The sequence below is a fragment of the Astatotilapia calliptera genome, chromosome 16 (assembly GCF_964374335.1).
Source record: "Astatotilapia calliptera chromosome 16, fAstCal68.1, whole genome shotgun sequence".
Taxonomy (NCBI): Eukaryota; Metazoa; Chordata; class Actinopteri; order Cichliformes; family Cichlidae; genus Astatotilapia; species Astatotilapia calliptera.
In genome coordinates this window covers 9,895,333-9,908,261 of record NC_137437.1, presented here as the reverse complement: position 1 = coordinate 9,908,261, position 12,929 = coordinate 9,895,333, and the positions used below count along the sequence as shown (strand labels likewise).

General features: G+C 42.0%; 1 protein-coding gene across 1 annotated transcript in view; it reads right to left on the bottom strand.

The window, feature by feature from the left end:
- kdm6a (lysine (K)-specific demethylase 6A) overlaps nucleotides 1-12,929 on the bottom strand; it is a 50,107-nt gene that overhangs the window by 33,973 nt on the left and 3,205 nt on the right. Inside the window, exons 3-5 of the mRNA XM_026145520.2 lie at nucleotides 10,769-10,877; nucleotides 10,434-10,483; nucleotides 4,686-4,744 (exon numbers count right to left, since the gene is read on the bottom strand). Of these exons, the coding sequence (XP_026001305.1) occupies nucleotides 4,686-4,744; nucleotides 10,434-10,483; nucleotides 10,769-10,877 (218 nt within the window). The remainder of the gene's footprint in view (nucleotides 1-4,685; nucleotides 4,745-10,433; nucleotides 10,484-10,768; nucleotides 10,878-12,929) is intronic.

Here is a 12,929-nt window from a genome sequence, read left to right as displayed (position 1 = left end):
CACATGCAAACCCTCCCTCCTTTTTTTAAACAAATCCATCCTTGTAATGTCAAATACAGCACAGCCAGCAGAAAATGGAGCGCGATTATTTAAGAATGACAGCATGCTCAGCAGTTTGAAAATTCAAGTCCCCAAATTTCTCTTCAACACTTTTGCTGCAAGCTAAAAATCAGTCATTCAGTAACAGTATCTGCACAGTGGATCTGGTCTATATCGGCGGGTCTGGCTTCACAAGTGTAGTGTATGTCAGAGCAATCGTAAATTTGCTAGCATGACAGCAGCCTTTCAACATTTCAGCACCGATCTCTCAGCAATATTGAAATAAACTAACCTACAGAGACGAGAGCACATTAAAACACAGACAAATACTAGTTTCCAGTTGAAGCCACTCACTGTGTAGCTATGACAACAATAGCAACTGCATATCAGCACGAAGCCCTTCTCCTGTATGGCAGGGCACTCAGCTCACTGCTGACTGTGTGCAACATACACGCACACACAAACGGCAGCTTGACTGAACTCATTGCCCTCCTTCCCTCCTCCCTGTTTATCTGGGCCCTCCCTCTCTCCCTCCCCTCCGTGTTCACCCTCCCCTCCGTGTTCACCCTCCCCTCCCTAAATGGCACAATCCAAAGTGAAGCTGCTCTACCAAATAGGTTGTGACACACAGCATAAGGCAGACTCGAGCCAAAGGATGAACAGAGGGCGACCCAGGCCTTTAGAAAAGACCATTCAACAACAAAAAGGTGCACATCTGAAATATGGCTACTGGTTGGTGACCATTTGAAATTGAATGTCCAACATTATTTCAACATCAAAATTAGCATGGCATTTATGACCTAATATCTTATCCTTCCATTATGGCTTTCTTTTATTTATTTTTATTTTTAATAAACACTAAGAATCAAAGGATTGTGATTCATAGGCTAGCATCCCTCTCTGGATATGCAAAACTACAGCGTTGTGAAGTAACATTCACCGTTTGACAGCTCAGCATTCCTTTGGGCCTCCGGCTCAAGTTGACGTAATCTGACCTTGAGGTCCCAACATGACATGCTCCCCTCCCCCATTAACATCCCCCAACACTCACAGCCGTTTTACACAAACAGATTCAAAAACCTGTCAAAACCATGGTTTCATCTTAGTGTGAATGAAACATGACTGTACATCTCTACAACCACTGTTTGCACTGAGAGACTCAGAAAGCACTTAGGAAAGGAATTACATATGGCGAGCAAGAGGGCAAAGGATGAATATGCAGGCTCTGCAGACAACAATTTCTCTGCAATTCAGCAAACTCAGACATAGTTTATCACTTGAAACATGCAACCAGTCTTAGATTAACCATTTAGAACATCACGTAAAAATCTTTCTCCTCTTTATTGTACACAGACTTTTTCTGCGCAGGTCTCTCGGCTACACTAATAGCCCTTTCCAATAGTACCTTACAAGCTCGGCCCGATCCCCCTTTTGGTCGTTTTTCCATTAAAATTGAGTACCACCTAATGCAGGTGAAGCCCTTTCCCTAGTTGCCTGGTGTTAAAAATTATAGTTTTGAATTTTGTGAAAGAGATGTGCTCATGTGACTCATCGTCAGTCTGTTGATGTCACATTTTCAGATCGCTTGGAATCCCAGTACTAAAAAATGGAGTACTGGGTACCAGTACTCCATAGGAAAATACTGTATCAGCCACCCAATCATATTTTTCTACTCCTGAAACTGATGGAGCACAGACGAGTAGTCATTTCTGATCCTAAAGCCTGACAGGTGCATATGCAGCCGGTGCACTGCAATGTATAATGTAATTTTAAATTTGATAGGAAATATCTGCCTTTGTCTAATGACCAACCAATGATAATACGTTGGTTGGTCATTAGACAAAAATGCTGGACATTACTTAAAAGTATTTGATCTTAAATCAAAGTAAAAGTTCTACAATGGGGATTCAGTGAAATAGACCCAGGAACAAGGTGGTCCCTTACAGGGCAAAAAGCACTAATGTAGTAAAAGACTTGCTAAAGAAGGTTTTCAAGCTTTAAAAGCTTGGCTTAGGCTAAGGGAAAAAATAAGATGTTCTGCTGGTGTAGCTTATGAAAGCAATAAAATCAACAGGCCCAAAGGTAACAGACACAGCAGCAGGTCAGCCTCTACAGCCTGGTATATAAGAAAGCTACACCCCTGGTTTCCATAAGTCTGGTTACAAGATTTGTTTGATGGGACTTCAGTCGGTGCAGCAAGATGACTACACTCACATCACAGACTTATCTACTACATTCTAATGCAATAAGTGTCAGCGCTCATCACATCTTTGCACATCAACACCAGCACAGGCGGCAGCAGAACAAAACAATCTGAATACAGTCTTAGCCTCCAAGATTTTATACAATCACGATACACAAGTGGAAAGTCTGTTGTGCTAGGGCTGTGCGATATGACCAAAATCTCATATCCCGATATTAAGACATCTATCGTCCGATAATGATATAAATCACAAAAATGTAACATTTTCTGTAAATTCTGTGAAGCTCAGGCAGCTCGACTTGCGTGAAGTGTTTCCAGCTAAGCGTCATGTAGCTGGAGTCGAGTGTTTTAACCGATGCATGAAACGATACATTTTTAGACATACCGGTAAGTTGTAACGGCCGCCGTTTTCTTTGTGAGTATTTATCAGAATCAGAATCGTGTTTATTGGCCAAGTATATGTGCAGACACATACAGGGAATTTGGTTCCAGTAGATGGTGGCTCTCAAGCACAGCAATGTAAATCACACACACACACACACACACACACACACACACACACACACACACACACACACACACATACATACACAAAGCTGTGTAAACCAACTATAAATAACGAATCTAACTTATATACCTAAAATACAGAAATGAATGAGATGGAATGAATACTACAAAATGTACATAAGGTGCAGTTGCAGTCTGGCAGTGGGAGCAGTGTGACAGGTCAACTGTTAAGAAGAGAGATGGCGAGGGGAAAGAAACTGTTCCTGTGTCGGGTGGTCCTGGTCTGCAGGCTTCTGTACCGTCTGCCAGAGGGCAGCAGATCAAAAAGTCTGTGTGCAGGCTGTGAGGGGTCTGTGATGATTTTCCCTGCCCGTTTCCTGGTTCTTGAGAGGTACAGATCCTGGATGGAGGGCAGGGGGGTGCCGATGATCCTTTCTGCTGCCCGTACAGTCCGCTGCAGTCTGCTCCTGTCCTGTTTAGTGACTGCTCCATACCAGACTCAATGACCGCAGTATGGAACTGGATCAGCAGCTCCTGTGGAAGACTGTACTTCAAAGTTGTCTCAGGAAGTACATCCTCTGCTGGGTCTTTTTGAGGATGGAGTTGATGTTGGTCTCCCACTTCAGGTCCTGGGAGATGGTGGTACCCAGGAACTTGAAGGTCTTCACAGTTGACACAGGGCTGTCTGATATGGTGAGGGGGAGCAGAGTTGAGGGATGTCTCCTGAAGGCCACTGTCATCTCTACAGTCTTAAGAGTGTTCAGCTCCAGATTGTGCTGACTGCACACGGCTTATTACACGGCGTGCACGGCGTGCTGCGGGGAAAAGCCTGTACTCACGTTTGAGTCTAAGGTTTATTTTTTAGCACCTGGCGGCTCTTTTTTGCTTCTCATCCGTAAACAATCTGCTCTTTCACGTGATTCAGTTTATTTTGAAAAGTCTCAACAGGATCTTGAGCTTTATTGTGAAAGGTTTATGTGGAACAAGCAGACACGCGGTGGTTTTACCGTCGTTGTTGCTAACGACAACGCATAAAAACAAACGCTTGTCTGTCTGTAGTGTAGTTATATTAAATATAAGCGATAGAGAGAACTTTAAGAAATTAATATAGCCACTACAGTGACCATCAAAACCATGAAAAAATATTGCCGTAAACAGTTTATTTTGCGACACCACGAAACAAACGATAGCGTAAAATGAAACGATAGACGTTTTTATATCGTCATCCGATATATATCGTTACATCGAACAGCCCTAGGTTAAAAGGATTTAAGAAAGCAAAAAAAGAGTCAAGAATATTTTTACCAGCATGTGTAATTTTTAAAAAATTAAATGGCAGAGGTGGTGATAACTTACACCAATTCCACAACCTTGAGGGTCAGCCAGTGCCTCTTGGCTTACTGGGAATATTTAATGGAATACAAAGACATCATTCATAACACACAAAGTTTCTCTAGTGCAACAGATGTAAACATTTAATGACAAAAAGTGCCTGTTAACAGCATATAAATCACATAAACACAGAAAAGTGTACTTCCAATAGCCGGGAAAGCAATACTTCAACAAACACACACACACAACTAATGCCTGACAATAATATGTCAAGTGCCTATTGAGCACTGGGAATTCAAAAAAGGATTTCTCTTACTCTTATCTGCATATTAGCTTGATACACGAAGGCAGACTTCAGTCCAGAGGGGAACCTTGCCTTGCAACTGTTCTGTCTTTCCCTGAAACAGTTCTGCTTTTATCAAGTTTCTTGGTCCTCACACAAAGTTGGGGTGACATAACGTGCGCTTATTTACCACAAGGTCAGACCGTTACACACCAAAGGAAAAGGATTTTTTTAATCCCCACTTGGTTCATGGAGAAACAATTATAAAACTGGCAGAGATCACACATGCAATGAGAAACTTTTTTTTTCAAAAGTACTTACCACTGAAATGCATTATAATGGAAGTAAACCATGCCAAGGCCATATAAAAAGGCAGCATTCTGTGGAGAAAACCAAAGGTTGGAAAATTGTTGTTAAGAGCAAAACAGACGTTTTTCAGCTCATTGTTTACTGTACAGAATTTAGCACTAAAGTAAGAGCTCGCAAGGATAACCTTGATGGCACGAAAACATGTTTATACACATTCAATACTAGTTAAATGTATGACTTTTCAAGGCCTTTAATACCACTTTAAATGAATTCTTCCCTGAGGTGAAACAGAGAGCAAGATAGAAGAGAGAAAGTAGCACCACATTAAACAATAGCCAAAAAAAGAAAAAAGGTTTCCATTTTCAATTTTAGGGCCCTGAATCCTTCTTCTTATTTGTTTTTTAAATGTCAAAATGCTTTGCTTAGGCTGCTGCCCCCGCGACCCAGCCCTGGCACTGAGTCGGGGAAATCGAGACTACGAGCTTACATTATCACTTCACTGTGGTGAGCTGTAAGCAGGGAGCTGTCAGGTCTGATCACAATCGAACTCTCAACACCTCTGTTTAACGGGCGTGCTGAAGCACATGAAGAGCACGGACTGGAAACTATCATAACATAGATGACTGGACAATTTGACTAAAGTTCAAATAATGCTTTAAGGAAAAAAAAACTACTGATCTGGGGTTTAAGCTAACAAATTACACAATGGGGGACCATGATTATGGATGAGGTAATTGTGGTCGGGTAGACAGAAATAGAGCACTTTTTGTCTCCTTCCCCTGAAGTGCTTTTGTGATCCTCTTTCTCACCATATTAAGTTTGCTTTTCCCCTCACAATATTGTCTGTGATCCTCCTGAACAATACAAATAAGTTAATGTGCTAGTTCATGCCAGGCATGATACACTTGTAATTTAGCAGGACAAGCTATGCATTGCCCTGTTAAATTAAGAGGATGCGCGACACTTCACTTAACCTTATTGCTTTTAGTTTAGACAGAATACAGGTGCAAACTCTCAGCACAGCCGCTCCACTTTCCAAAAAACTTGGGATTAATAAAAAACTGCAAAGACAACAAATCATATGACCACACTGGAGAAAAACAAGCTTAAAACTGTCATGCTATGAACTTGCTTCAAAGCAGTTAGCAACAAAATACTGAAAAAGTTGTGATGATAGGAGAAAACAAAATCATAACAAACGTAGTTCATTTGTAGCAGAGCAGTGTAAAAAGAATAAAAACAAACGAGCATCCCCAAAAGGGGATTCATTACACAGTGAAAGACTAATGTTCAACTGGGCATGTACCGATCCAGTAGCTGGACTGGATATCAGTCCAATCCGGACTTCAAAAACTGGCTCTGATACCAATTGATCTAAAGTCTATTCATTCAGTTCTACACTGCACATTAGCAACAGAGCAATGGCCGCTAATGGGACCACTAAGATAGCTTGTTTTGCAGGCATATCTTGATGCATGCTCAGTCATCCAGGTAAGTAAATCCCAAAAGGTTGATTCTGTTCATCTAGACTCCAGGAGGAGGCCTAAGGGTACATCTTTCGCCATCTTACACTGCTGTGATTGCAGCCATTCCCCAACTCTCTGAATGGTTCTCATGGCCATTAATCAGTGGTCTTTCATCAATGGTTTTCATATTAATGACCAAGGAACTGACCTCACAGCCCATTCAGTGGGCTGGTTTCAGTTATTGTGCAAATGTACTGTTTATAAGGCTGGGGAACTCTGCAGTCAGCTGAGACTGAAGAAGTCACTTGGCTGAGTGACGAAACGTTTCTCCCACTGAAAATGCTACGTCCAGATGAACAGAATCAACCTTTTGGGCTTTAAAGACATAGTTTTTCTTTAACCAAAAACTGTGATTAAGTGAGTTGATATGACTTAAGGCTCCAGCAAACATGCTTACACCATCTCTCTCTAGCTTGGTCGCTTTCAGTGCTGAGGTGAAACCAAACACCAGCATCTCTCTCTCTTACTTGTTGTGGTTATAGGAAGTTTGAAACTAGCTAAACGTAAAGTAATCCAGATGATTCCCTGCTAGCCACTGATTCTGCATTACTTTGCTCCGTTAATGAACGGTTTTGTGTAGACTTTGTCAAACGAAACCGACATATGAACCAGAACACTAAATAACCACATTGTGGGCACTAATCTACAAGGAAAGAAGGCTGCTAGTGCTACCTGCAGCATCATGTGTCCAGTGTTAGGCACAGCACAATGAGAAAGACATTTCAGCAACATTTAAGACAGAATTTCTTTCCTGAATTATGTGACTAATGGTGGCAAAACACACATGCTAGATCTGGGACACTGTTTAACCTCGGTTAAATCAGTTATTTTGTTGATTAAATTGTAACTGTTTTCTAGACTCAACTGACTCCTTTAAAAAGCAGCTGAAGACATTTTTATACAAACGGGCTTTTAATTAATTTTAGCTTGTATGTCTGATCTTATTATAAAGCACTTTGTGATTTTTATCTGTGAAATGTGCTATATAAATACATTTTACTTACTTACTTATAGACTAGCTGACTAGCCTTATTTCTTTATTTTATTCCATTCAGTAGTAAATTAGTTACTGCTGTAAAGCCATGGTTATTCTTGATGCAAATTGGATGTCACTGGAACTGCAATTTAGGCAGGTTGTCATCCTGCTACAGTCTCTTCCTAAGTAATAAGCGACTACAGTAAAAAATCCCAAGTTAGAGGTGGACCCATATGGAAAAGATATATATAAATCCTATAAAGTTTGTATCCGTCTTGTGTGAAACTTGTATGAAAAGCATATAAGAGTGAAAACAGATATAAGATCCCTTGAAAAATTATATAATGAAACTTGTATGTTTTGGATACTTACTAAAATAATGTATGAAAGTAATGCGAAAGTGGCCACTTTCATGAGTAATCACATATAAGTTTTTACTATTTCTTTTCCGTATGGGGAACAAAGCCTCCCACCAATGCACATTTAAACCTTTGACACAGCACAGAATAACAAAATCCCCTGACCTCTTAAAGGCTATGAAAAGCAGAATTGCGATAGTTCAAAACAAACAGTAGAAAGGAGCCTTTAACCTTCATGCCACAGCATTTCCAACGTGACTCTGGTCTCTGCACAGATATAAAAAAAACACAAACTAGCTGGCAACATTTGGCAAACTTCAGCTTTCAAAACGGTTACATAATACTGCTGACTAAATGACCTGTAATCAAGCCAGTTTATATGAAATCATGTTTGCTACTGTCTTTGCAAGACTGTTACATTTAGTTAACTGCGTGCTTCCATCCATCCACCCCATCTTCCTGGTATTGTATCCAATTCAGAGAATGCACTTCAAGTTTCAGCAGAATAACTAAACAGCAAAAAAGAATATCCACACTATATTCACACTGACATGACTACCGATCTCCAAGCTCTATAAACTAATATATAGTTTAGCCAACACCCTTAACGACTTCTACTGCCGTTTTGACGAGCCATCAGGCAGCCTTCACACCTCCAACGGCCCCAACAATAGAGGCACTTTGGACACTAATTCCCCCACCTCTCCCCCCTCCATAGAGCCATCACCACCTTCAAACTGTTCACCTACAACACCCCCCTCCTCACCCCACACAAAAGAGGATTTCACACCACCTCCTCCCACCACAACTCTTCATATTCATGAAGCAGATGTGAGGAAGCAGTTTAAGAACCTGAATGCTCGGAAAGCTCCCGGCCCAGACGGCGTGTCTCCTGCCACCCTCAGACACTGTGCAAACGAGCTGGCCCCAGTGTTTTCTGGCATTTTCAACTCCTCACTGCAGGCATGTCATGTGCCTGCCTGCTTCAAGTCCTCCACCATAATCCCTGTCCCCAAGAAACCTAGGATCACTGGACTAAATGACTACAGACCCGTGGCTCTGACATCTGTGGTCATGAAGTCTTTTGAGCGCCTGGTTCTCTCCCACCTCCTGGACCCCCTGCAGTTTGCATATAGAGCCAACAGGTCTGTAGACGACGCCATCAACATGGCCCTACACTTCATCCTGCAGCATCTGGACTCCCCAGGAACCTACGCCAGGATCCTGTTTGTGGACTTCAGCTCTGCCTTCAACACCATCCTTCCAGACCATCTCCGAGACAAGCTTTCCCAGATGAATGTGCCTGATCCCATCTGCCGGTGGATCACTGACTTACTGACGGACAGGAAGCAGCATGTGAGGCTGGGAAAGAATGTCTCGGACTCTCGGACCATCAGCACCGGCTCCCCTCAGGGCTGTGTTCTTTCTCCTCTGCTCTTCTCCCTGTACACCAAACTGCTGCACCTCCACCCACCAGTCTGTCAAGCTAATCAAGTTTGCAGATGACACCACCGTTATTGGGCTCATCTCTGACGGGGATGAGTCTGCCTACAGGAGGGAGGTTGAACGTCTGGTGTCCTGGTGCAGCCACAACAACCTGGTGCTGAATGCCCAGAAGACAGTGGAGATTATTGTGGACTTCAGGAAGCACACAGCCCCACTCCCCCCCATCATCCTGACTGACACCCCCATCACCTCTGTGGACTCATTCCGCTTCCTGGGTACCACCATCACCCAGGACCTGAAGTGGGAGCCCACCATCACCTCCGTCATCAAGAAAGCCCAGCAGAGGATGTACTTCCTGAGGCAGCTGAAGAAATTCAACCTGCCAACACGGACGATGATGCAGTTCTACACTGCAATCATCGAGTCCATCCTCACCTCCTCCATCACCGTGTGGTACGCTGGAGCCACTATCAGGGACAAACAGAGACTGCAGCGTGTTGTGCGCTCTGCTGAGAAGGTGATTGGCTGCAGACTCCCATCTCTGCAGGACCTGTACACCTCCAGGACACTGCGGCGTGCAGCCCGGATCTCAGCTGACCCTTCTCACCCTGGACACAGTCTGTTTGACCTGCTCCCCTCAGGCAGGAGGCTCCGGTCCATTCGCACCAAAACCTCTCGCCATAAGAACAGTTTCTTCCCCTCTGCTGTTGGACACATGAACAATAACCATATGACTGTTCCCACCACTAACACATGACCCTACGCTGTGTCACTGCATCATTTCATGTTTGGCACTGATCACCACCTGCACTCATGTATATATCTTTCTACGTAGCACTCTTAATTCTTATTCTCATGTATATATCTCATGTATATCTCATGCACATATCTTTCTACGTAGCACTTTTAATTCTTATCCCTACTTTTATTTTTTCATGTCTATTTAAGTGCTATTTATGACACTATGTTTGCACTGAAGCACCGCAGCAATTTCCTAATGTTGTAAACCTGCTCAACATTTGGCAATAAACCCCTTTCTGATTCTGATTCTAATATCAAACTGTCAATCACAGTATCTACTCCAGCAGTGGCTCTGGACTAGGAGTGAATAATCTAAAGCAGGTTGCTGAGGCGCATTTTACAGGCTAACTGTCAACCAGTCAAGCATTGTTTGGTATGCGCACACTGTTTAAGGACAATGACATGCTGAACATTCTTGCATCTGAGCAGTTGTTAGCCTCTACCGCCCCTCAGTACCTGCAGCGCATTTAAGGCACCGTTTCTGATGCTGACCTGTACCTTTCTGCCAGCTCAAAAACAAAAGCAGTAGAAAAATCGGTAATAGGGGATGTTGTGTATCCCAGAAAAAAATCAGTCCTAGCAAATTAAAACATAAATAAATGAATACAGCTTTTTAATGGCTGTGTTACCTATAAGAGTCATGAACGCTTACCTTCCAGTAGTCCGACTGTGAATTGAAGTACCTCTGGTATGCAGATAATGCTAAATATAAGAACATAAAGCAGAGAGAGGGAAAGACTCAACAGGATGTAAACAATTTGTGACAATGTTAAAAGCTAAAGATATTTAGCTCTGTTACACTTCAACGCTTCCCAGCAGGAAAGCACAAATGACCTAATCTGAATATTTTATCATCAACATTTTTTCAAGCAGAGTAAAGAAACAAGAGTGAAGTCAAATTTTTACTGGGAAAAAAAAGATGTCTTAGTGGATCCTAAGAAGCAGATTTGACAGGAACAGGGAGCCATTTACACTCTGGTCTCTCACCTTTTGAATAGTCCTCCAGCAGAAGGTTGAAGTGTCCAAGCTGGCAGAAAATGTCAGGGTCCACTTTCCCCTCTGCTTTCAGGATGAGGGCATCATAGCAGCTAACAGCCTAAATAAAAAGGTGATAGCAATGAAGAGTTTAAAAGGGTGCGACTGATAACAGTAAGGTAGATGTTCAGTTTGTCCTGTGCATATTACAGAGACGTTATGAGGCTATAAAGGACCGATATGACCAATGCTTAGGTCACCGGATGAGCTTTATTGGAGGTAACGTTCTGACACAGTTGACTCACATACTATCAAAGGGATATCCTTTTCAAACCTTCTAGACCTGCTTTGCATAGTACCAGCTCTGTGCCCAAATATGGACCTGGAAAGTCAGTATTTAAACAATGGCTATACAAATTATGCGCTTTAGCCCGTGCTGCAGTCACTAAGGACAAATGATTGATGAGTATGACTGTGTGCGTACATGAGAGGGTAAAATAAAGGCGGAAAAACAATTGTATCATTTGGAACCGCTGAAATAAATTAAATGTAACTCAACTGACAAAAATAAATGGTAAGTGAACTGAACAGAGTGTACTGTGAATTTGGGCATACAGAATACAGTCTTGTTGAGCTGGTAACAGTCACAGAAAATAAATTGTAACTTGACTGGTGCTTATATAGCGCGTTTCTACTCTGCCTGATTACTCAAAGTGCTTTACAGAACTTGCTTTATACCAGCTACAACTCAACAATAGGGCTGCCACAAACAATTATTTTGATAGTCGACTAGTCACCAATTATTTTTGCGATTAGTCGACTAATCAGATCATGCATCCATTGGACGTACAGCGTACAGCTTATTGCACCAGCATGCATCTGCTCTTATATAACTATCATTAGCTTACAGCTTTAAGTGTTTAAGGTATGTGCTAACTAAAAATAAAGACAAGATGATAGTTTATTAAATTTTAATGAAATTTGCAGATTGTTTCATTGGAGTTTAATAAACTCAGCCGTCTGTCCCTTGCTATCTAAAATATAACAGGACACCGCAGTATATTCTCCAGCATCTCACACTTCTGATAATCAGCTGTCTGCTTGATGTTTATTTAGCTGTGTAAAAACTATAACTTTAATCTCAGCCAACCGATTTACTCAGGAACAAATAAAATACTGAAAAAAGCCAAACAATAACATTTTTAAGTTATCTAAGTGACTTATATATGTTTAACCTGAGTAACGAAAGACGGCTGTGGGTTCGTAAACGATTTGTTGGGAGTCCGGTGTTCTCGCCGGCTCTAGTGAGCCTTGAATCCCGGCTACCTATCAAGCTGGTGGATAACAGACGTCTCCGAAAACGTTGGAGCACTTTTGAAAATATGTGGCGTCTTGATAAACAGAGCAGATATTTGAGGTTTACACAGCTACATTCTAGCCTGAAAATATGTTAAACGTTTATTTTGTGACCCAGAAAGAATAATAAGAGTAAAATTCAAACTAACTAGCTGCCGCCATTGTTGGGATAGGTTAGGCCACGAAGTATACACCCGACCCATCCTTCAAATCTGGGGAAATGAAGGGCGCATTTGTCGGCCGCATTTGTTGGAGTCTTCGAATTTGGACAGTCTTCGTTGTGTCGTTGTAACGTAATCAGCCTACAAATGCGGGCACAGGAGGATGCGGTTTCTGAATTTGGACACAGCTACGATACCGGACACTGCTTCTTCTTCTTCAAGGTTTAATAGCAGCTGGCATCCTTGTACATGCAGTGCTGCCATCTTCTGTTTCAGGCCATTGTTACACTCTTAAATCCTACTACTTATTCCTGCGTCTTTTGGGATCTTACAAAGTTTCAAATGACGCGTCAACTATTAAATTAGTTGTCGATGATTTTAATAGTCGATGTAATCGTGACTAGTCGACTAATCATGGCAGCCCTACTCAGCAAAGAACTAACTTTATCACTGTCAGGTTATTGTCATGTGATGTGACTCAGATCAATATTTGAAACACAGCAAAACTATCAGTAGTATTTATCTATTTACAGTTTAAGGCTTTGTCACGGATGCTCCTTTTAGAACCTGTTCTAAAACACTGGCACTATCATATTGATGGAGCTGAAGCTGAAAGCATTGATCTCAGTGGCTACTGGAGAAGTCACTGCAAGAAA